The sequence below is a fragment of the Tenrec ecaudatus genome, chromosome 11 (genome assembly GCF_050624435.1).
Source record: "Tenrec ecaudatus isolate mTenEca1 chromosome 11, mTenEca1.hap1, whole genome shotgun sequence".
Taxonomy (NCBI): Eukaryota; Metazoa; Chordata; class Mammalia; order Afrosoricida; family Tenrecidae; genus Tenrec; species Tenrec ecaudatus.
In genome coordinates, this window is record NC_134540.1 from 74,741,156 (window position 1) to 74,767,257 (window position 26,102).

The 26,102-nt window shown below is 43.8% G+C and overlaps 1 protein-coding gene across 1 annotated transcript; it reads left to right on the forward strand.

Annotated features, from left to right (window-relative positions):
* The first annotated feature begins 903 nt into the window (after window positions 1–903).
* On the forward strand, window positions 904–23,938 carry CNOT11 (CCR4-NOT transcription complex subunit 11). Its single transcript, XM_075563267.1, has 7 exons — window positions 904–1,496; window positions 7,536–7,700; window positions 16,092–16,244; window positions 19,542–19,744; window positions 21,063–21,265; window positions 22,722–22,818; window positions 22,912–23,938. Exons 1-7 carry the CDS (start codon window positions 983–985, stop codon window positions 23,107–23,109), a joined length of 1,533 nt encoding a protein of 510 aa, XP_075419382.1. The 5' UTR covers window positions 904–982; the 3' UTR covers window positions 23,110–23,938.
* Window positions 23,939–26,102: the final 2,164 nt, after the last annotated feature.

Sequence of the window (26,102 nt, forward strand, 5' to 3'; positions counted from 1 at the left end):
AGTGCAATACTACTGTATAGCCAAATGCTTTTGTAAATCAATCTCTCTCATAGAATGTGAATCCATACATGAGACGTGTAAGAAATTAACTTGCAGAGGGAAAGGGGAGATAAATAAAAAAAGAGCTCATACCAAGGGCTCAATAGAAAGTAAATGTCTAGAAAAGAATTAAGGCAACATATACAAATATGCCTGATTCAATTGATGTATGGATTGTGCTAAGAGTTGTATGAACCCTCAATTAAATGATTTTTTTTAAGTTCAGTTAATAAAGTATTCAAGTTTACACACCAAATATTTTTTTAAAAAGCAAGAAATGAACTTGCTTTGTTATTTTCATTATTATTATTTACAAAGAACCATTGTGAATCGTATATTGGGAAAATTTATAAGAATCTAAATGCATTTGTTCCAAACAATAAGGTGAACTCACTGCCATTCGTTGATTCAACTCAGTGACATAGAAAACAGATTAGAATTGCCGCTTTGGGTATCAGAGGTTATGAATCCTTCCCAGAGCAGAAAGCCTCATTTTTCTCTAGAAGAGCGGCTGTTGGATTTGAACAGCCGAACTTGCTGTTAGCTACCCAGGTAGCCACCATTTATTGGGGCAAGCACCGCCCTCACACTCACTTGATAGCCCACGTGTTTGTCTTAGTGCCGAGCGCACACTCACCTGGTCAGTCCCACCACGTGACGTCAACAGGCGGACTCGCCCTCCCCGCACACTCCCGTCCTGCTTAGTCCCGCCTCCAGTGCGGCTGCTTCCACTCCGCCCGTCCCGCTCCCGCCGCTCCCCTTTCGGGCCTGGTTCCACTAGCCTCGCTTTCGCTCGGCGCCGCCTCCCATTCTCCGCGGTCCCCTGGTTTCCGTGTTTGGTTTGCGACGCTGTCGTGCAATCGAGCACTTTACGACCGCGGGGACGGAGCGACCCGGCGCCAGGGCCGCTCCGGCCCGGAAACACGGCAGGGGACGGAGGTTGATGCCCGGCGGCGGGGTGAGCGCGGCGTCTGGCCGGCTTCTCACCGCCCGAGAGGCAAGAGGGGGCCGAGAAGCGGCGGGGCCGGCGTCCAAGAGCGGCCCGGGAATCTCCAGTGGCAGTAGGGGTGGAACTTGCGGCCCCGGGCCCGGAAACGGAGGCCCGGGGGGGCCCGCGGCCAAGATGAGCTTGACCCCGAAGGAGCTGTCGAGCCTGCTGAGCATCATCTCGGAGGAGGCGGGCGGCGGCAGCACCTTCGAGGGCCTGTCCACAGCCTTCCACCACTACTTTAGCAAGGCTGACCACTTTCGCCTGGGCTCGGTGCTCGTCATGCTGCTGCAGCAGCCGGACCTGCTGCCCAGCGCGGCGCAGCGCCTCACCGCGCTCTACCTGCTCTGGGAGATGTACCGCACCGAGCCCCTCGCCGCCAACCCCTTTGCTGCCAGCTTCGCACACTTGCTCAACCCCGCGCCGCCCGCCCGCGGCGGCCAGGAGCCGGACCGGCCGCCGCTCTCAGGTACGCGCTGGGGGGCAGAGGGCGAGCGGGCCGCGCCGCTTCCCTGCACCGGCCACTTTGTTTGAGGTGCATGGTTGGATTCCGCCCCTTTTCCGTTTGCGCCTTTGAGAATGCACTCGCAAGTGAACTTAAGTCTCCTTTTGAAGTTTTGCCTCCCACCCCGCCACCCCTTTGTCCCACCGTGTGAGAAAGGAAGCTTAATGACAAATTCCTGGGACTGAATAGAATTTCTCTTAACATAATCATGCCTACCATGACGCTTACCGTTTTTTTAAGGCGCCAAATAAGTTTCGGTTTCGTAAAAGCCCATCTGAAGTGTGAAGCTATCATTAAAGACACTGGATCTGTCCCTTTTAACTCTCAGATGAGTAAGTAGAACTCAAGATTAAGAACCCGAAGACGCTAAGCGGCATTTAAGGATCTTCCAACAGGCATCTATGTCTGTTCGTTTATTTAGGCTAAAATAGGTTGGGAGCAGAGGAGAGGAGATATTCTCCATATTATGATCGCGATAAGAAAAAAAGTACATGACTACATGATGTAAAATGCCATCTTGGGCAGCATTGATAAGACAGGCCAGTGGGTTAGATGTGAAGCCGCTCTTTTTGCGTTAAATCTCAGGCCGTGGATGCTTTGGAAGGGTTTACTTTGGGTGAAGACTTGCAGTCCGGAGAGGAGAACGGCACAGAAGAGGTGGAGGGAGTGAATACATAGCATATTTGGGACATTCAGATGCGGGCAAGTGTAATGAGGGATGCAGGGAAACGGCCTGATCTTATAATCCTGGACCAGTGGGAGGCAGGGCAGATTGCTCTAGGATAGGGCTTACTACATAGATAATCAAAAAGCTAAGACATAATTTTGGAAACAGTGTATCTGACAAGAATCTTAATAACAAAAATATAAGGAAATGTCAATAACCTAACAAAAAGTCATAAAACAGTCATAAATGAGCCAAGGACCTTCAATAAAGAGTACCTTTTGATGGTCGCTCAAACAGTAAAACATCACCACCATCAAATAAGGCAGGACTGACTCAAGGATGCTGTAGGACTGAGTAGAACTGCCCCATGGGTTTCCAAGGTTATAAATCTTTGAAACATGCAAATTGCCACATCTTTCTTATTGAGGAAGGCGGTGGATTCTAAGCCCTGGCCTTTCGGTTCATGACTACTTAAGTGCTATCCCACCAGGGTCTCCTCATTAGACATCAGAGATGCAAATCAAAACCACAAGAAGTTAGCATTACACTCCCACTAGGATGGCTAAGACACACACATTCACTGAAGATGTGGGAAAGTCGGAACTTGTAGCCAATGCAGATGGGAATGCAAAGGCAGCGACCCTTTCACATGGGTCCGCCGATTCATAACGGTAGCAAAATAACAGTTATGAAGTAGCAGTGAAAATACTTTTATGGTTGGGGGTCCCCACAACATAAGGAACTGTGTTTAAGGGTCCCGGCATGAGGAAGGTTGAGAACCACTGGCAAAGGGGTACAGTGGTCATGAAAAACAGTGGGATGGTTTTCCAGGTTTATTTTTTAACAAAATTAAAACAACTGTTATGTGTAGGTATACACCCAAACCTTTGGAAGTAGAGATGTGTATACCAAAGTTTATTGTAGCAGTCTTTACAATAACCAAGATAGAAATAACCTGAATGTGCACCAGCAGATGACGGGTAAACAAACTGTGGTGTATGCATGCTCTGGAATTAGGCAGTAGGCAGAAAAGTGGCTTGATTCACACTATGATAGCTGGAGCTTGAAGATAGTACACAAAGTGAAGCAAGTCGTTCACAAAAGAACAAATATTGTTTATAATCTAACTTTTTAAAAATAGACAAAAAGCAGATGTATAGAGATCAAAGTCTATTCCTGGGTACCAGGGGCAGGAGGGAAGCAGGGAGCAGGGGAGTAATAATGATGGAGAGGATGGAAAAGTCACATTGATGAAGGATCAGGCTGCATAATTGATTATTGTAATTGCTGTCAATAAGTTGTACACCTGTAAAAAGTTGAATCGGCAAAAGTTGTGTGATAGGTATAAAGAAGGGAAGTGGACTCAAAAGATTAATGGGATTTTTGCATAAACTTTTTGAAACTCCATATACTTTTTAAAAAACTCAGTGACAAAAAAAACTCCAACAAAGCTAAGTGACATCAAGTCAGAACCGACTCACAGTGACCCTATAGGACAGTGGGTTTCCCAGACTAACTCTACGGGGAGTAGAAAGTCTCCTCTCCTGAAGCGTAGTTGGTGGTTTCGAGCTGCTCACCTTGAAGTAAGCAACCCAACTTAAAACCACTGCATCACTGCTCCGTCTACAACAATAGTTAAAGTACCCAAAAAGCTGCTGAGGTTGCTGGGGATACAAGCACATCCTTTATGGAATTTAAGTCCTTAGTTTGGAGTTTGGGTAATGGTTTCATGGGAACCCTAGTTAATTTTCCTAGCATGGTTAATGCTTCTCTCTTAGTTCCTTGTGTGTTGTGTAGTGTGCCTACAGTCTTAAAAAGATCAAAAGTGGCCATCCAAGCCATGGCAGTTGATCTATATTTGTTTGGAACAGGGGTCGGCAAACTTTTGAGATGGACGAGCCAATCCTGGTCCTCACAACAATTTAAAAATTATTAGCAATCAATATAGTTTTACAAATAAATCATCATTAACTGATTAATATCCCATAAATTTGCCCAGTTTTATTTCAGAGCCACATGAACATATACAAAGAGGTGCCTATGGCTCAGGAGCCACAGTTTGCTGACCCCTGGCCTAGAACAATAGAGTAAAAAGGAGAGTTAAGGGTAAGAGGAGGATATGGAATGTGTGGTTAATTGCCTCTAAGAACAATTATGACCTTTGCCAGGAAACCAGAAGAACTGGATGATGCCTAGCTACCCTTACTGAACATTTTAATCAAAGATGTGTTAGTCTGGGTTACCTAGAAACCAATCCAGAGATACTCTTGTGGAAGAGAGAGCTTGATATAAAAGGGCATTGTTTATATTAAGAAAACAGTCTAGATCAAGCCCCCAATTCTAATATTAACCCATATATTCGATACCAGTCTATTGATTCTTCTTCAGACTCGTGCAACATATACAATGATGGCAAATGCAGGAAGATCACAGGCCATTGGATGGAAAGTCTTGTGGATCCAGTGGCAGTGGAAGCATCTCAGCGGTGGTGTGGGTCTCCACATGGCTCCTCCAGCTCCAGGACTCTGGCTCCATCCGTGTAGTTCCATGTGGCTTGTCATCAAGAATGTGCTAGCAGAGAGAATGGGTCTCGCCTCCCAGTGAGCTATTTATCTCTGTAGTGCCTCCAAATGAGGTCATCAAGCTGTGACCTGAGTGACAGGCTAGACTCCACCCTGTCCTCAAGTTGACAGATTATGTAACTGCCACAGATGCCATAGAAGATTCCTAATTAAAGGGGAAAATGCAGAACAGATTTTCAAACTCGTATGGAATTTAGACTTTCTGAAGCCAAGGAGGGTGGGGGAACCCTGAAACTATTGATGGAGATCATCTTTAAACCTTACACCAAAAATATCCTGACAGCTCTTTAAAACTAAACAGTAGCTTAGCTTACCTAGTGAAAATTGTGCTCATAAGAATTTTTACATGGGATCACATTAACAGCAGCAACGTGATTTGATAGGAACCTGAGGGATGGTCCTGGCATAGCAGTTACCCATGGAGCTGCTAACAAGAAGGTCGGCAGCTTGCAACCACCAGCCGCTCCGAGGGAGAAAGACGGCTTTCTTACTCCTGTTACCACCAAATCTCTGAAACTCACAGGGGCAGCTCTCTGTCGCTGTGAGTCAGCATGGACTCAGTGGCAGTGAGTGTATGCTAACGGGGCCGTAGCGCTGAACAAGAGAGTGGTGGTACAGCACAAGGAATGTAATCTGTGTCACCCGCTTCTACCTATGGAAACTTGTGTGCATTTTCTCAACATGTGAAATGTAAAGAAAAAACAAAGGGTTAAGAGTGCAGCTTGTGCAATAATAACAGGCATTTTGGGTGGCATATGAAGGCTTCTACATTTTAAGCTAGCCAACCTTCTGCTTGGCATCTCCTTTGGACCTGAAGTACCTCTGATCCATTTCCCGAGCTGCCCGTATGTAGGAAGGGTGCCCTTTATGTTAGGCAGAGATGCCCTTTTGAGGAGGTTTCTGAACCTCTGGGGAGGGCCTGCAACATATGCATGTGGTCCAGACCCGCCAACCACGCTGGGCGCAGGCAGCATGGGACTTAGGTCAGGGGCTCTTTACATTCTTATGAGCTGGTCAGGAAAAGCAAACACACCCAGCTTATACAGTACCATTCTCAAATGCAGTGATTAAGGCTAGTCCATAGACGCTGTTGTCCTGTACAAAGCTGCCAAGGGAGGTGAGGCAGTTGCCAGGAAAAGAATCCATGGATGGGTTACATAACCAGTGTAATGTGTGGGTGATAGTTGTACCTGGCAAGGTGGTGATGAGGAATAAAGTTCCTAAGATGTTACTTGTTATTACTATTGCTGTGAAAGTACATGGAGACAGTGTGTGAATACACAGAAGAGGAAATACCAGTGTCAAGACCCCACTCCTGTACATCCACTGTAAACTGTGCATGTACATCCTACTGTACATCCACGGTAAACAGCAGATGACCTTACTGCCATTGACTCAACAACGACTCAGAACAACCTTGCGCACAACAGAAGAAGCATCGCCTGGTCCTGCGGTAGCTCACGATTGCCAGCATGTCTGAGCCCACAGTGGCTGCTTTGCCAGTCTCTCACACCCTCATTGGCCCTCTACCTCCCCAAACATGCTGCCTTCACCACCGATCCCACCTGTTCTTGTGTCCAAAGCAGGTAAAGCAGACAGGGTTCTGTTGTGATCCATAAGTGTCTCTGGCTAAATTTGGGGAGTATATTTCCAAGCCATACTCTAGAACAGTGGTTCTCAACCTTCCTCGACCCGTTCATATAGTTCATGTTGTGGTGATCCCCCAACCATAAAATTATTCTCCTTGCTACTTCACAACTATAATTTTGCTATTGTGAATCGGGCGACCCCTGTGAAAGGGTCATGACCCACAGGTTGAGAACCACTGCTCTAAACGATCTGTCCACCTTAGGTGGTCCTGCTAGCATTTGAAGCCTTGGTGGCATAGTCCCCAGCACCATAGCAACACAGAAGGCACCATTGTACAACAGACTCGACAGATGAGTGTCAGCAGCCTCTGACCAGCATACTTAAAACTGTGTGATGGGGCAGGGCCAGGGTTGGGACTCTCTGTACGTAAGTTTCCCTGTACTCAAGAAACTTGCTGCCTGGTTGCAGGGACAGGAGCATAGTAATACCTGAGCTAAGTGTGAGAGTGGATGGACAGGAGGCAAAGCTGGGGCCTAGGCCCCTTTGGAAGGCTGTCAGTAGAGTCTGGCAGCAAATGAAGGGTGTGGGAGAGGAGCGGGATGAAGTCCTAGGGCCTCTAGGGGTCGGGAGAGTGGAGGGCTGGGGAGCCAGTGGCTGTGGGAGAATGGGAAGGAACATTAATTGCTGTGGGATTTTCTAGCTCTGATACAGCTACAAAGTGGTTGTCTGGCCTGTATTTGTGTTGCTCGTGATTGATTTTCCAATTTCTGCACCATCTCTGGTCGCTCACTGCCCGTGAGGGCTCTGACCCACAGCAGCGTAGGGCGGCAGAGAGGAAAGAAAAGTATCGCTCACCGCCGTGGTCTCTGGTTTTATGACATGCGTAAGCTTTAACCTTTGCTTGGCTTAAAGACTTCAGAACATGGATTTCCTAAGTTTTCCAAAGCTTAGCCTTCATTGTTCATTGCTCCAAATCATAGAATTTAAAAGGATGTATTTGGTGACATAACTCATAAATGCACATAGTTGGTTATCTGAAGCTCCACTGCGGCTTTAGAAAATGTGTGGGTTGAAGTGACAAGTAGCAGTTAGTCGTTTTACCTATTCAGGTCAAAATGTAAAACTGGCCTTTGGAACAGTCATCCCATTCTTTCTCCCCAACAGGATTTTTACCCCCTATAACTCCACCGGAAAAGTTTTTCCTTTCCCAGCTGATGCTGGCACCGCCAAGGGAGCTCTTCAAAAAGACACCGCGGCAGATCGCCTTGATGGACGTTGGGAACATGGGCCAGTCTGTGGACATCAGTGGGCTCCAGCTCGCCCTAGCCGGTAAGGAGGAAGGAGCTGGCGGCTTGAACATTCGTGTGTCGCAGGGCAGGGTGTGAGTGTTTGCTGCTGTGAGTCATCTTTGACTATTGTGTGCAGAGGGAACTGTTCTCCAATCTACTGTAAGGTCTTTGCTACCGTGCCAAAGGTTAGTGTCTTCATTTTAAAAAGCCACTTCAGTATGAAATCGTAACTGAAATCTTAGTTTGCTGGTATTATTGAGGTATACATATATTCATTTAAAAATTTTTCCCTCGATTACTTTTTTGATTTTAGGACAGTGCTCAATAAAATTGAGTTTATTGGTGTTTTAAACATTATTTTTTTGGAAGTAATTTTGTTAGTTTTACCAATCAAAACCAAGCTCCCTGCCATTGAGTCAATTCTGACCCATGGTGACCCTGTAGAGCAGGGTAGAACTGTCACCCTGGGTTTCCGAGGTGTAAGGCTTTCCAGGAGTAGAAAGCCTCATCTTTTTTCTGCAGCTCAATTGTTGGTTTTGAACTATAGACCTTGAGGTTAGCAGCCTACCATTAATTACACTGCTCAGGGTTCCTTGCTATTTGTACGGTACTGTTAATTATTGAAGACTCTTTGATACATATGGTTTGGGTAGTTGTATGTAATGGTGAGAGCACATATTCGATGATGTTCCCTATTGCTAGTGAATTCAGATGATTTATTTCCGTCTTTGTAGGAATTGGCCCACTTGGAAGGAAGAATTTAAAAACGCTAGGAAACCAGTGAAGCTAAAAGTAGAAGAAGCTCACTAAGCATGTGAAATAGTGGCAGTATCTTTTGTACAGTGATGAAAGGGAGCAAGATTATAACTAGGCCTAGCTAAGTAATTCATAAACGAGTGACATCTGGCTTTAGAATACTTACAACGATTCTTGAATTTAGGTCTGTTCGTGTGACTTAAGTTCACAAAGTGCTGAATTCATGTTGACGGTGTCTTATCCTTCTTAAGACTTAAGCTCCTACGTTATTTGACTTCTGATATAAGGTGACATGCTTATAATGCATAGAAGTGGAACAGCATATTACTTAGAAAACACTGAGTAACTGAAGAAATAAAGAACATAATTTAAAAAATTAATTTGAAACAAATGAGAAAGAAAATCCAACATATCCAAGTCTCTGGGACAAGGCAAAAGCAGTACTCAGTGGGTGGTGTATACCAGTACATGCATGCATCAAAAAGGAAGAAAGAATTAAACACCTTAAGACATCAGCTACAAAAATTGGATTAAGACCAGCAAAACAAATCCTCAGACATTATAAGAAAAGAAATAATAAAGGAATAATTAAATGAGTCAGAAAATAGAATAAAACCAGCAGGACAAGAAATTGATTTTTCAAAACGATTAACAAAATTGATAAAAACCACTAGCAAGCGTAACAAAGGAAAAGGAGACACATTTATGAATGAAAAATGAAATGGGTAGCATTACAACTGACCAGACTTAAAATATAATCAGTTATTATGAAAATTTGTATTCCAATAAATTAAAAAATCCAGAAGAAAAGGATAAATGTCTAGAAATATATTACCTAAATTAACAGACTCGACTAGAAAATCTCTATAAACCTACAACACAGAAGAAGTAGATCTGGTCATAAAAACATCAGCAGAAAAGTGAGTGAAGAGAGACAGCGGTTGGTATAAGACATGAAAATAAGAATTCATAAATTATCAAGGGTTCTGAGCGAGGGAGGTGGGGAAATGAGCTGATACCAAGGGCTCCAGTAGAAAATGTTTTGAAAATGATGATGGCAACAAATGTATAAAGGTACTTGACACAATGGATTGTGATAAGAGGTGTAAGAGCCTCCAATAAAATTATTTTAAAAATAAAACAAAATACCAGTATCAAAAAGTCTGTGGCCAGATGGTTTTACCAGGAGATTTTAGTAAGCATTTTATGAAGCAAGTATAATACCAAAACTGATACCTAAGCCAAGCAAAGACATCAACAGAATTTAAAATTTTAGACTGGTATATCCTCTGGTGAATATAGACACTGGGATTTTCAATAAAATTTGAGCCAATAGAACTCAATGAAGCATTTCTTAAAAACCAAAAATGTTTCAAGTGGAATTCATATCAGGTATGTTAGGATGTTTAATATTAGAAAAACAGTGTAATTCACCACATAAAGGAATAAGAACCATAAGGTTATATCGACTGATGCAGAAAAGCCATTTGATAAAATTCAACATCACTCTTGATTAAAAAAATTCAGTAAACTAAGAATAGAAGGGAAATTCATCAACATAATAAAGGCCATATGTGTGAAACCATGTCACTAATAGAAATGGAAAACACTCCTCCTTCCAATGAGAACCAGACAGGATTGCCCTTTATCATCACGCTTATTTAATATAGTCCTGAAGTCTTAGCCAGAGCGATAACATCCAAAAGATAGTAAGGCATCTACATTGGCACAGAAGAAACAAAACATACTATTTATGGATTATTAATCCTCTTTCTAGAAAACAGCAAAGATTCAATTAAAAGATTGTAGGAATGTGGTAGTTACATAACCTGGTGTCAACTTGAGACTATTAAGAGTGAAGGGGTGGAGTTTAGCCTGTCAATCAGGTCACAGCTTAATGAGCTCATTTGGAGGTACAGTGGAGATAAACAGCTCACTGGAGGCCAGATACATATGGAGTAATATTGGACTTATGGACTTGACCTCTACTGGGCTGGGGTGTTTTATTAATGTACAGTTGCTCTTTGATGTAAATTTCTCGCTTATACACATGAGTGTTTATGAATTTGCTTCTCTATCAACCCAGACTAATACAAGGAACTAATTGAAAAATTTGGCAATGTAGCAGGCTATAAGAGCAATAAACAAATCGAGTGGATTCTTCTGTGTTAAAGGTAAATTAAAAGACTATCATTTACAATTAACTACCCAAAAGATAAAATTTCTAGGAGTAAATCTTACCAGAGAGACTTATACAAGGAAAACTAAAAAGCACTTCTACAAGAAACTAAAAGAAATTTATGCAAATGGAAGCATGTTCCATGTTTCTGGGCAGGAAGACTAACCATGGTGAAAATGTCAGTATTACAAAAAACCCTTTATAAATTCAGTGCGATTCCAATCCAAATCCCAGCATCATTTAAAATTTTAACTCTTCTTTCAACTTATAGATTTGAGTCAGCTTCTGAGGAAGATTTTTGTTTTATTTTTTAAAACTTTATTGTGACTTGGGTAAAAACAGAGCAAATTGGTTTTCCTTTAAACAATTGATACAACACATTTTGTATTGTGGCATTGATTGCAATCCCACTCACTCTCCCTGCCACTGAGCTACTGCAAACTCGCCGCACTCCTGGGAGTTTCTGACTTGTTACTGGGAGTAGAAAGCCCGAGCTGGTGACGTGGGGATTGCAGCCCAGTTTAGAACACCACCAGGGTTCCCTATAGTGCACTGTAAAAACAGCTTCCTTCTTACTCCCTGTGCCTAGCATTTCCATTCATCTGCCTTGCCTGCCTTTTTAGCATGAGTTATTAAAACTATTTAAACAAGCCCAAGAAAACAACCCAAAAAACTGCCATGAGTTAATGCTGACTCGTAGTGTAGGGGCCCCCTGTGGCTTTCCGTGGTAGTTACATAGTCTGGTGTCGACTTGAAAATGGTAAGAGTGAAGGAGTGGAGTTTAGCCTGTCCATCAGGTTGCAACTTGATGACCTCATTTGAGGTGCTAGGGAGATAAATAGCTTACTGGAGGCCAGACTCATTCTCTGCTTCATCCCCCTGCGAGACATTCCTGTTGACAAGCCACATGGAACTACGCTGATGGAGCCAGAGCCCTGGGACTCACCCACTGGCCTGTGATCTCCCTGTATTCAGTATCATTGCATGTGTTGCGTGAATCTGAAGAGAAATTTAAAGATTGATATCGGACATATGGGCTCATATCAGACTTAGGGGCTTGATCTGGACTGGGCTGGGGTGCTTTCTCAATATACAATTGCTCTTTCATATACACATGAGTGTTTATGAATTTGTTTCTTTAGTCAGCCTGCATTAACACAATTTCTGAGACTGTAACTTTATGGGAGTAGAAATACCAGTCTTTCTTCTTCAGGGCTGCTGCTGATGGTTTTGAACTCTCAACCATGTGGGATCACAGCCTGACTTGTAACCACTACACCATCAGGTCTCTGTAGCCCTTTAAAATAGTTGTTTCCATGCATTTTAAATTTTCTTCCATCTTTACTTTCTTCGATGGAGAGAGACTAGTAAATGCACCTTAGATGGCCACTAATAATTTTTTTCAATTTGGGGCTCTTCCGGCTCTTAAAACTATCTATACATCAATTGTATCAAGCACATTTATACATATGTTGGCCTCATCATTTCCAAACACTCATAAACTTTTGAAAGTGCATTGAACTCAGAAACTAATATTTGACTAAAGTAAGGATTGAGGTACTTGGCAAAATGGATAAGCTTGCTTCCTGCTAACCTTGATCCAGATTGATGTCTCAACTCATTCCCCCCCCCCCCCAAGTTCAAAAATAAACAGATAACTAACTACACTTCTCTTCTGTGGAGCAAGCTACACAGATCATCTCTGGGGAGGCCTGAAATGCAGCTGTCTTACAGTGGGCTCCCTGAGTCAAAGGTATAGTTATGTATCATAGTTTGCATTTTTCTTAAAAAAACAAAACAAGCAGTCAGTTTAAACAAACCACAGAGGCAGAGTTTTCCCCTGTTCACTTAAAAGGTTTTATTAAATATATCTGACAAACATGCTGCTCATTAGTTTACCACACAATTTAATTTTTTGTTTATGACTTATGCATAGACTCTTTCCCCATCCTTTCTGCTCATATATACTTTAAACCACCTCTCAATTACTTGCAGTGCCAAATGTTATGTAAGCAGTACTTCATATACCCTCTTAGCCTTGAGAACTTGCTCGGACCACCTACTTGTTCCCCTTTCCCCTAGATATTTTAAATCTGATATTGGTTGAATCTGCAGATGCGGGATGCAAAGGGCAACTGTAACTTTAATGAACATGTTTCTTAATGAATGAAACCTCTGGCTTGATGGTCTTTTATTCACTTTTGTAATCAGGAATTTAGTTACAAAGCCTAAAACAGTACATTTCCTAAACAGTGCAAGAGCACTTTTAAGGAATTGCAGTGGTAAGAACTGAGCACAGCCCCCTCTGAGATGCAGGGTGAGAGACGGCATCGGCAGAACTGCTGGGCTCCCTGTGCGCCTTGCCCACCCATCATCAGCTTGACTCCCAGTCACTCCCAGGCCATTCCCTCCGTCCTCTGGAAACAACATAGCTTGATTTTGTTTGTTTTTTCTGGACTTTGGAGTTAGGGAATTTGCGTTTTTGCTTTTTTCCAAGTATTTTGTTGTGAGAAAAACCAGAGCAAAATGTGCCCCGGTGCCGCTGCATTGTGCATTTCAGAGAGGCTGGTGGTGCCCGCTGCCCGCACTCACGTTTTCTGAGTTGCGTTTTCCCTATTCACTCCCCCTCTAAGGTGCCTATTTAATCTTTCCAGTTTTCACCTGGGTCCCATACAGCCGCTTCTTTAAAGAGCATATTCTTCAGGGCAGCATTTTGTTTACTGTTTGGTTTTTGTGTTTTTTTTTTCATTGATATGAATATATTTTCCAGTCAATAGTCGGGCATATTTTTAAACACAAACTAAGGATAGCACTTCCTCAACGTGTCTTGGATATGCAGGTTTGGAGGATCGTACGTTTCAGAACTGAACTACCCGATTTGAGATTTGACGTTTGAAGCCCTTGACTTGGCCAAGGTCAAATAGCTGGTGGGTGGTTACTGTGCTTAGATACTTAACAGTCAGTCCAACTCACTGCTACGTGATTATGTAGGACAGAAGGAATGACTGTGTGTACCTGCACAATCCTGACCATTGTTGCTGTGTTTGAATCCATCTCCTGGAGGATCTTCCTCTTTCTCAGTGAATCACTTCCAAACAAGATGTCCTTCTCCAGGGACATATCCAACGTGCATGAGACGAAATCTCATCTTCCTTGCTCCTAAAGAGCTTCTTCCAAGACATATTTGTGCATCTTCTGACAGCCCATGGTACTTTCAAGAGTCTTCACCAATGCCATAATTCAAAGGCAAACGTTCTTCAGTTTACTTTATGCATTGTCTAGCTTTCGCATGCAGGAAATCCCAGGGCCCAAGAGCAGGAAATGCCAACGGAGCGTCCAGAGGCTCAAGAGGGAGCCAAAGGGAGTGAAAGAGCTTTTACTGTTTGGTTTTAAGAAGACTTGAGGGAATGTTTTAGGGTTAAGGTGTAAAGAGTATTTCAGGATAGTGGTTCCACCAAGCTCCCTTGACTCCAGAACATTTGGAGATCATGAGAATTGGAAATTCTGTCTGTACCACTCCCACCTTCCCCACCCCTCCCCAGGATCTTTAATGGGGTGTTTGATCAGAATGCTTGGTAATGTAGCTGGGCGCCATTGAGTTCTTCTGGTCTCATGACGTAGGGAGTCGTTGTTTGAACGAAAGAACCACACATTCCCTATCCTCGTCCTGTTCTGACTCTCCTTCCTCTCCTGCTCCAGGCCTTGACCAAGTGTGCCTTGGATAGCCCCGATAAGCTTTAATTTATGTATTTGAAAGTTCTTATATAAAAATGATTGCCATGAAAAATAGACTGCGTATCGGTAGTATACACTCAAGCTTGCCAGCAACCGCCCCTATTAATTAGGCTGGAGGCCCTGCCCTTGTGGCAGTGAAGGTAACCAAGCGACTCAGCAGTTCATTGGGACAACAATGGGAGGTGGGAAAGCCAAGAACCAGTGTCCTCAGAGGGGAGACCAGCTTGTGCGGCCAGGTGGTGAACCCAATGTGCTCCTCGCCCAGGCTCCCTGGAAGGCCTTCTCTCTGTTTAGCAATGGTCTTTTATTTAGCACCACTCCTAGGAGGAGGGGACATCAATCCAACAGATGATTGTGGGATTTGTTGAGCTTATTGAAATGGAAGTCTACAGTCTGTGTGGAGCTGGACTTTGAATACAGCCATTCAGTAGAATGTCCTGCATTGCTCACTCTGAAACTTTGCCAACTCTCAACAGTCTTGGGTAGTGACGAGCAGCTTCCAGATGGCCAGGAGTGTGAACCTGATCAGGAGGATTCTGCCCATTGTGGCCAGCCAGCTGCTCATGGTGTTGGGAGTGTTTCTACACTCTGGCTCCTTGAGAACCGTCAGGCCAATGTTCCCACTGGGGAGCTCCACGTAGGTGAACATCCTGACTCAGTCCCAGCTGCGTAATTGAAAGCCAGCACAGCCTCCTGGTCATCTTCCGCAATAGTGTGGAGCCATGTGATGGCCGCATCTTTGCAGTAGTTGTGGCTCTCCCTGGAAGAGAGCTTTTAAGGCTCCAAGCCCCAAGGCCAGAATGGGGAGCTGCAGAACAAAAGGACTGACTCCTTTTCAGATTATTTAACTTGATGCTTTGTGAACCTTGACCCCAAACCTTCACACCTAGGAAGTAAATGAGTTTGCTTGTACACAAGTCGCCAATTATGCTTAAAACCATTTTTAAATAGGTTTTATTTGTGAGATGCATCCACGCTAACGCATGGAATTTCAGTTGGCTGCGTTTCCTTGCCATACGATACAGTCATACGATGGAAGGCCAAGCTCTCTGTCCTACTGCCGATGGTTATGCCATTGCTGTGACCATGCCTAGTCCCCAGAAATACTGCTTCTAGGTGGAAGCAATTTCACCCTCAGAAGTGATGTCTGAGCAAACAAAAAAAGCAGCACCGATATTCGGATGGCTCTGGTTAGTGTCTCCTAAGGTGAAAATGAAGGCTGAGCTTCCTTTGATCTTTGGACTTGAGTCAGTTTCTTGGTTTTTTTAAAATTATTTTATTAGGGCTCATACAACTCTTATCACAATCCATACATACATCAATTGTGTAAAGCACACTTATACATTCATTGCCCTCATTATTCTCAAAATTCACCTTCCGCTTGGGTTCCTGGAATTACCTCATTTTCCTTTTTTTCCCTCCCCGTCCCTCCTTGTTTTTAAGTAATTTTTTTATTATGATTTGAGTGTGTAATAACGTCTTGTGCTTTAACTGCTTTCCCCCAGAATTCTAATGGGATTAAATCTCTTTAAAGATGTTCAAATTTTTTCAGTAGAGTACCCATTAAAGGAATTTGCCCATTTTTTTCTATTGGGTTCTTTGTCCTTATTTATTTTCCATTTGTCTTGGAAGAGTTCTATGTGGAATCCCCTTTTGTTTAAATGGTTTGCAGCTCTCTTCCGCCGGTAGGGGCTTGCCTTTTTACTTGTCTCCTGTTGACCTTCCTTAATTTAAAAAGTCTCGTGTTTTAACCTTTTCCAGAACGCCAGTCGGAGCTGCCCACCCAGAGTAAGGCTAGCTTCCCCAGTATCCTCAGCGACCCTGACCCGGATTCTTCTAATTCTGGATTTGACAGCTCGGTTGCCTCTCAGATCACAGAAGCTCTAGTCAGCGGACCTAAACCTCCTATTGAAAGTGAGTACATTTGATTAATTTTATGTCCTTAATTTTGTTCACCAGCATCCCTTCTGTCACCTTGTGCTCTGAAACATCATGCTACGTTCTTTGCTATTTCGATTGAATTGCGTGTGGAACTTTCTCGTATAGTGGGGCTTATTAAAAATTTGTTTCTGCTTAAGAAAAATGTACACACCAAATTGTCAGTAGACCTGAAGGTACAGATTCTCTGATTTGACTGCGTGCTTGTTTTTATCATTCCTGAGTGTCTTGTATTATACTTCTTTAGTCGCCATAGCACTGCCTTTACCTTTTAGAGTGTAAAGTTCTGAGGATTTTATTACCTTCGATTTACAGGACTGCAAAGGAAACACCTGTTATGTTAGTGATAAAATAGCTGTGTCTTTGGGCTTTGCAGATTTTGATGTGGTCTAATGAGGAAGATAGGCTTTCTGCTTAGGGAAAAGAACTTCAGTGTCATAGTGAGCTTGAACTTACGAGTTTTTTTTATTTTCTTTTTTTAAATCACTTTATTGGGGGCTCTTACAGCTCTTATAACATTCCATATATCAATTGTATCAAGCATATTTGTACATTTGTGGCCATCATTATTTTCTAAACACTTACTTTCTATTTGAGCCCTTGGTATCAATTCCTGATACCCCCTCCCACCTTCCCTCCTTGCTCCCTCCCAACCTCACGACGCCTCGATAAATTATAAATTATTATTGTTTTCATATCTTGCACTGACCACTGTCTCACTTCTTCCACATTTCTGTTATTCATCCCCCTGGGGGTGGGGGTTATGTAGTAAACATTGTGATCGGTTCCTCCTTCCTCCCCTCCTCCCCCTACCCTCCCAGTACTTTAAGAGTTTTACACCATTTAGTTTACCATTGAGCTTTGGATATAGTGAATACAGTAGATACAGTATTTGAATCTTCAGATCATAAGTGTCCCTGAGTTTCTGTGGCATGTAATGATTTTTATTTAATATTTACTTGTTAAATGTTTGAATTGTATGGGCCACTAAGGAAAGCAAGTGGGAAGGGAATTACTTATGTGAGCCCAGCCTTCCCCATCTCATTGCCAAAGAAGCAATTCTAATGAAATGTGAAACATTTGTTTCTTGTTATAATGGTCTGTAAAGAGACTGAGATACAAATCTGTGATATAGGTGAAGAGTGTTATGTGAAAATGAATATGGTATTTGTGAATTTGGGGAATTCATGAAAATCTCCAGATAGGCAGTTCAACAATGCAGGGACTTGGGTGCCAACCTCCACGGTCAAAAATGCGTGTGTAATTGACTGTTGGCCCTGGAGCAACATAGGTTTGAGTTGCACAAGCCCAGTTATGTGCTGGAGTTTTGGGTTTGTTTCATTGGTTTTTCCCTTACTGCCACTGTAGGGTCTTTAAGGCTGGATTCTCTAAAGAAGAACCAGTGAAACACACACACACACACACACACACACTGTAGGGTCTTCAAGGCTGGATTCTCTAAAGAAGAACCAGTGAAACACACACACACACACACTGTAGGGTCTTTAAGGCTGGATTCTCTAAAGAAGAACCAGTGAAACACACACACACACACACACACACACACTGTAGGGTCTTTAAGGCTGGATTCTCTAAAGAAGAACCAGTGAAACACACACACACACACACAGTAGGGTCTTTAAGGCTGGATTCTCTAAAGAAGAACCAGTGAAACACGCACACACACACACACACACACACACACTGTAGGGTCTTTAAGGCTGGATTCTCTAAAGAAGAACCAGTGAAACAAACACACACACACACACACACACCACACACCCCCACCCCATCCCCCTCCAAAAGTTTGTAGAAAAATCTCATTATCTTTGCAGTGTGTTTTCTTTGAACAAATGGTAAGCCTTCTTATATCTGCAGGGAGCCCTGGTGGCACAGGTGGTTACCCTTGGGGTGCTAGCCACGCAGTCACCAGCTCAAGCATACCGCTGCTCCTCAGGAGAAAGAGGGAACTTTCTGCTCCTGTAAAGATTCTCTGCCTTGGGGATTCAAAAGGGAGAGTTCTGTTCTGCCCTCTGGAATCAATATCTGAGGCAGACCCACCTGTAAATGGCAGTGAATTTGTTTGATTTTGGTGTTGCATATGCAGAGGTCCCAAGGAAATTGCTCACAGTTGTAGAGGCAGGTGGGTTTCGAGCCCTTGGGTCAGGTGTCAGGCTGTAGGCTGCTCCTGAGTCACATAGCTGTAGGGGCTGAAGCACCCAAGACTGGCACTTCAGGTTCAGACTGCTAACCATGAAGATGAATGGATACAAAGTTGGCAAGTAGAGGCGAATGACGGCCAGGGACAGCACGCTGCTGGCTCACATTCAGAGAAATGAAGTTGGATGATGAGTCAGATGTAGGGTCAAGATTAAGCAAAATGCAAGAGAGCTTTGCCAGTGAGACCATGTATATTGGAAGAAAGCTATATCCCAAAGTCCCTTTCAATTGATTGACTGCTCACAAGAGATCTCATCATGGAGGATTACTATATCATAACTGTCAAGTGGACATAAAATCTTAACCATCATGGGGTATGAGCTCAAGTGTTGCAATATCCAGTTAAACTCTGTGTCACGCTCAGCAGCAGGTCTGTGTGAGCGGCACTCACTTCAGGTGGAGGGCATAGAAGGATGAGGGGCTGGGCAGTTACTGGAGAGACGGATGGCTCACTCGGTAGCATTTTCATTGGTACCCTCAGCCCTTGAGCCTCTCTGCAGTGGCAGCAAGAACAACAAACAAAAAAAGTCCATGTAGAAGTGGGCCTGCACAGTGCTGACCTGTGGTCAGGAGTCCGCTGTATCTGAGAATGTTACAGTTCTGGCCTCCTTTTTGACTCATGTCACTTTGCTATTTGTTGGTAATAAGATAGAAGTCATAGCGCTCACTGAACAGCATTGTGTCACAATAGGATTAAGGAAGACAAATAGCATTGTTTCATTTTCCCCCTATGACATACACCAATCGAGTTGTGTCCTTCTGCTATTAAGTGATCATTCATGAATTAAAAATTGCCAGATTATGATCTTGCTTTCTCTCCTCTCTTCAAAAAGTAATAGCATTGGTCTTTGGTGTAATGACGTCTTGTCAGTGTCTGAAACTCATTGGTATTGAGTGAAATCCTGACATATCATTTCTACTTCTGAATTTGACGTTCGAGAGCCTTCTATTAACCTACTGAGAGATTGGTGTACTTCAGGCAGTGGAATATGTGAGATGTGTACTCAGAGATGTTCGCTTACTAATAAAAACAGTGAAACACTATCATTACAGGCCATTTTCGGCCAGAGTTTATTCGCCCACCTCCTCCACTCCACATTTGTGAGGATGAGTTGGCTTGGCTAAACCCAACAGAAGCTGACCATGCGATCCAGTGGGACAAGTCGATGTGTGTCAAGAACAGCACTGGGGTAGAGATCAAACGGATCATGGCCAAAGCCTTCAAAAGCCCCTTGTCGTCTCCTCAGCAAGCACAGGTACGGCTTCACTGCAAGCGTTTCCTCCTCGTCAGCACATGTGCAGATTTTAGAAAACAAAAATCTTGTCATCGAGTAATGTGGCCATTAAAATAATATCGCCAACATGCGGTAGCAGTTTGGGAGCTTGGGAGCTTCCCCTTTGGTAGTTTTCATCTGGTGGGACAAGGAAGTTTTGATGAATAAAAATACTTCGCTTTGTTGGTGATTGTTTGAGTCTGGGAGAGGCTGGACGTCACTTGTGATGAGCTTGTTTCTGCCGTGTGCAGGCGGAGCATGTATGTACACTGTCACATTAAACTGAGAGCAACTCTCCCCAGACTGCAGGTTGACAGCAAACGTGCCCGTAGCTCAACTGGACGGGAAGGGGAAGGGCAGGACATCCGTGAAGGGGATGGGTGGGCTCTTGGGTTTTATTTGTTTTGCATCCTCTCAGAGGAGAAAGTTTTGGAAGATACATGTCCAGCCCCACCAGAGCTTTGTCATTAAAAATTCAAACACTGGCATACGTAGCCTGTGATGCTTGGCTTTATTGTGCTTGGCAGATGAGTTCTCACAAATTGAAGGTTTGCAGCAGCCCAGCATCGAGCAAGTCTGGGCACCATTTTTCCAACAACCACGCTCAGTTTGTCTCTCCTCTCACATTTTGGTAATTCTCACAATATCTGACACTTTTTCATCATGCCGTTGCACACCTAATAGACCGCCTTAGAGTGTAAACATTTTTGTATGGACTGAGAAATGAAAACATTTGTGTGGCTGTATTGGGATTTTTGCTTCAGTGTGGTGTGGGCTCAGGTCTGCTCCACCACTCTGCTTTACTAGACCACCTGAGACATGTCCATTGTTCATCCGACTGGAGCAGAGGAGGTCTTCCCTCCCTCTTGCGCCCTTCTGAGTCCCTCTGCCCTCTCCTGCGCTGGGTGAGGTGGGATGGGGGGAGGGGCGGGGTGTTTCAGATCTCCTCAGCCCTTTGGAGGTGTATGCTTTTCAGGGCAGCCAGGTGGTGGTCAGGATGAGTTTTCGTTGCAGCAGGTAATAGAAAAAACATAATACAATCAATCTTGAGCCTGGTTTGATGGAAGCTAAATCACTAACACATCCATAAATTGTCTTTCGGGGTTCCACTGTTTTTCCAGTTCAAATGTAAAAATATTAAAACTATGGAGTTACGGAAAGTTGATGAAATTAGCTCAGTAGAGATTAACCTAAAGCTTTTTGTTTAAAATCTTTGTTGGTGGGGTTTTTTGTTGTTTTTCTGTCAGGGATGGAAGAATCTAATTTGACTCAGGAATCTCTTTTTTATTTGGCTGTTTAGCTCCTTGGTGAGTTGGACAAGGATCCCAAACTTGTGTATCATATTGGACTGACTCCAGCCAAGCTTCCTGACCTGGTGGAGAACAACCCTCTAGTTGCTATTGAAATGCTGCTGAAATTAATGCAGTCAAGCCAGATCACCGAGTATTTTTCAGTCCTGGTCAATATGGACATGTCCTTACATTCAATGGAAGTTGTCAATCGGTAAGTTTTCCAAATGCCGGCCCTCTATACTGGATCAATGGCTGTAGACACAGAAAGTCTGATAAGTTGTCGTCTTCTGACACTGCTTCTTAGCCTGAGACAGCTCATTAAAGACGTGACCTGAGCCTTGGTGCTGCTGGCACGGCCATGAGCATTCTCGAGGAAGCGCTCTGAGAGGGTGGTCGTTCAGTTTTAGTGTTAATGGAAGTTTGCATGAAAGGTAATACCTATAATTTATTTCCCTTAACTCCTAAACAAACATAGGCTTGACATTCTTAGTGAAATGCATGAATCTTTAAGATCTGAGTGAATTCCAGGAATGTTGCCATGGGAACACCTTGCCTCTTCCCAGCTTGGCTCTTGGTCTCCTTCCACACGGTGCACTCCTTTCCTGCTTGTGCGTTACCCTTGTTTGACTTGGCCCTTGTTAAAATGCTCTCTGCGGGCTTCCTTCTGTCCAAGTCTTCTCAGTGGCCACACCTTCCCCTGCATGCACGCGCGCAGCAGTCATTGTCCATGGCACACACCGGGAACTTCGTATTCATCTAGATCTCTGGTTGAATCCCTGTCATGCTAAACGTGGTTGCTGACACAGCTCAGAGCCTTTCAGCTGCAGCGCACCTGGAGCATGAGCGCCTCATTGCCTTACAAACGGCGCGTGGTCAGACAAGTTTAGAAAATGCAGCGTGTGTGAATCTTCTCTGGGAAATTCATACTGAATGTTAGCGTAACGACTTTGCAATTAAGGAAAGACGTTTCATGTAACACGGTGTTTCTTAGACTTGAAGAATAAAATATCCCGAACTTAGTTTTATTTATTTTTTTCTTTGCTTAAAACATTCTCTGGAATCCTGTGGGAAATATACCAGCTTTCGCCTTCAGGACTCAAAAACTCTGGTATCCCGTCTTGCCTTTCATTATATTCCAGCCAGGCCTTCCCTCTTCCTAAATGCCGTGCTGGTCCCCCAGTTCCAAGCTGGGACTCTCGGGCACCCTTCGGAATACTTCTCCTTGGACTTGTCCCTCCGTTCTCACCTCCATTATCCTTGTTGCAAGCACCTCATTGTAAGGTTGTACTTTTTGGTTCCTAAACCTGCCCCTTCCTCAGGCACACGGCACTTCCTCACCGCCTGGACAAACAAGGAGTTTTAATAAGATACAAGGTCACGACTTGGTCCACAAGGCAGTCGGCACACAGGGCAGAATGCTCAGAAATCATTGTGTGATTATGATGTGTAAACCAGACTTAACAAAATGCAACTATCACTTGTAAATGAATGGTTGTGACGCTTAGGTTGATTTGCCACTGTGTATGTGAAACTAGGTAACTGGATCATTTATCAGACATTTTCATCAAATGATTAAAGGAAATCTTTTTATGGTTAAATGATTCATTTTCTTACAAAACATTAGCAAATAAAACTGCCTTTATTTTTTAACTTTTTTAATGAAACAGACTTACTACAGCTGTTGATCTACCTCCTGAATTTATCCACCTTTATATATCAAATTGCATCTCCACCTGTGAACAAATTAAGGATAAATACATGCAGGTGAGTAGTAAGACATCTTTGTAAATTTTGTTAAGATGCCAGCCAAGTGAGCACACTAAAAATAATTCTTGTTTTTCCTTCTCTTTTTCCCAGAATCGTTTAGTGCGTCTTGTTTGTGTCTTTCTCCAATCCTTGATCCGTAATAAAATTATTAATGTGCAGGACTTGTTTATAGAAGTGCAGGCATTCTGTATTGAATTCAGTCGGATCAGAGAAGCCGCGGGCCTTTTCCGGCTCTTGAAGACCCTGGATACAGGGGAAACCCCTGCTGAGCCGAAAATGTCAAAGTAATGCCTCCCTTCCCTAGGACGGCTCGTTCATTGTCAGCTGTGCTGTTTAACTTTGACAACTGTTAAAACCCTGAGTGGGCCGCTTGGTCTAGTGCAGATAAACATCATGTTATCTCCTTACAGCAAAGTGTTAACTTTCCTGGGTAATTCTTTGGGTGGATTTTCGGTTAAGAACTTGGAGAAACAGGTCTTCTAGGTGGTGTCTTGGTAATTATCCTGAGGAGGGCTGATTATCCAAAAACGCCATTCTTGGGACTCCAGTTTTACTGGGGTTCCAGCCTAGGACACCCCTCCATAAGAAGCTGTGATCCTGGCCTTGATGGGGAGCTCTAGGGTGTCTTGAACCCTCAAGTGGCAAGCAGAGCCTTGGATCTTGAACCCACTGTGCATGTAGCTTTTAACTCCTGGTGAAGTGTCACGTGAACCAAGGACATGCTTGTCACTTTACCTACCCCTTCAGATTTGGGGGTCTTCTTAGACAAAGAGTAAAAGTATTATTTGGGACTTAAGGAAAACAAAAAACGTGTAAACTCTTAGGAATGTTTTAAAAATAGTTGATAGTGTTTTCTGGTCTCACCTCCCTGCCCCCCCTAAGACATTCACTTGTCCTATTATTCATATAAAATAGTCACAAAAACATCATTTTAAAAGGGAAAACAGTCCATGGGGCCACTTTGAGGGCTCTCTCTCTGATGAATTCTTTAAAACGGCTTGCTTCCTGTCACAGGGCAGATAGCATGGGGAAGTGTTAGAGAGGTATTGTGTTGATTTTTATGCTTCATTTAACTTTTGGACAACAGTGCCTTACATTAAAGTTCTTTTATAATGATGTTATTTGTTGTGTGTGTTTTTAACTTGCTCTACTGAAGCTCTTCCAAAGCATACTCTTCATTGAAGGAACGAACCATGGCACTTCTGAGAGGATTATAAATTTCAGTCTAGTAACAACGTGTAGCACATCTATATTTATGCTAGCTTGTGGCTTTGCTAAGTTGGGGATTCATGGGTATGTTTGCTTAGAGCAATGACCTAAACTCAAACTCTGAGCCACTGAGTTGGTTCTTATTCTTAGCAACCCTAAGAACCAGGGTAGAATTGTTCCTGTGGGTTTACAAGACTGTAGCTCTTTTCAAAAGCCTAGTCTTTCTCTTGACAAGGGGCTGGTGATTTCGAACCTTGGACCTTGTGCTTATCAACCCAGGGAGTAGCCTATTAAACCACCAGGCTCCTCCCAACAATGACTTAAGCTTACTTAAATGACCTATTCTTGTAGGATTCCTGTTACCTCAAGCTTCCCCGCCAGAACACAAAAAAACCATTAAACCAGTTACTGACTGTTGGTCTGGGTTGACTAGAGAAGTCCAGAGACACTCATGTGTACGAGCTTTATATAAAGAGTAAATATTAACACTTCCCAATCCAGATCAAATCTGATATCAGCCAGTCTCTTCCTCTTCAGACTCACACAGCACAAGCAATGATGCCAAATGCAGGAAGCTCACAGGCCAGTGGTGGGAAAGTTGGGGGTCTCCACGTGGCCCCTCCAGGTTCAGGGCTCACTCCATCAGCTTAGCTCCACGTGGCTTGTCAACAGGATTGTCGCGCAGAGGTTCCAGAATCCTCAGAAGGCCATGTCCACACGAGGTCTCACTGCCCTTGACCTGATTGACAGGCTAGACACACCCCTTTGCTCAAGTGGACAGATCATGTAACTACCACACACTCTAGATTTACCTACCTTGGATTTCACGAGAGAGAACATCCTATAAGAAAAGAGCCCCTGGGGAGAGAGTGCGGGAAGTGCGCCCGATCTGAGCCCACCACACTGAGGCGAAACACTAAGGGCGTGCAACAGAACAGCAAGGGGAGCAGAGCAACAAAGTCCCCAGGGAATACCAAAAATAGACGGGCCAGGGCATGGCCCCCCAACAGACTCAATCAGAAAACACTCCTAAAGGTCAACAAACAGACCTTGAACTATTTACAGGCTTTTTAACATTTTTTCCCTTTTGTTGCTTGTTTTGCTCTCGTTTTTTATGTGCATAGTATTATCTTTGCAGATCTGTCTAGATAAGATAGGTGGGATAAACAAGCTGGAGGAGAAAACAATGGGAATGATGGTTCCAGGGGGACATGAGAGGGGGAGGCAGGGGAAAGGAAGTGGTGGTTAAACCCAGGGACAAGGGAACAAGTAATCTAAAATTGATGGCAAGGAGATTGTAAGAGGTCTAGTAGGGCTTAATCAAGGGCAATATAACAGGAATTACCAAAACCCAAATGAAGGCTGAACATGATAGTAGGACAAGAGGAAAGTCGAAGGAAATAGAGGAAAGAACTAGGAGGCAAAGGGAATTTATAGAGGTCTAAATACAGGCATGTGCATGGGGAAATAGATGTATGTGCATATATTTATAGATTTAGTACTAAGCAGATGGACAGAGCCTGTACTCAAGTACTCAATTGCAAGAACACTTTGTTCAATTAAACGGGCATTCCATGATCACTTTCCCGACATGACTGCTGAAAACAAAGCGGGTGCCTAAGCAAGTGTGAAGAAAGCTGATGGTGCCTGGCTATCAAACTATATGGTCAGGGCTTCAGCCAAACCACAGAAGGAAGCAGGAGTTCACAGGCACCCAGCTCCTTGCCTTATCAAGTGGGCGGGGGCCTTCTCCCTCTCCACCCCCTTGTCCTGGGCAGACCTCTGCCCAGCCCCTCCTGCCTTCTCCGATGGGGCTACCCTGAAGCTCCCTGAGAACCGCAGCCCAGGGTGGCTGGCCGTCCCCTTGCTTCTTTCACTTGGGACAGGGGTTTGTCCTGTCCTCGTGAAGTGCCATCGCCATGCCCCTCCCTCCCTGGCCCGGAGTGAGATTACACATTAACTACTGTAAAGAGAGGTGGCACTGGTAAATGTGAACCACGAGGACGTCAATGATACTGATGAGAATAAACGCCTTTGTAAATTTATATATATAATCGCTCGCGTCTGGGGTC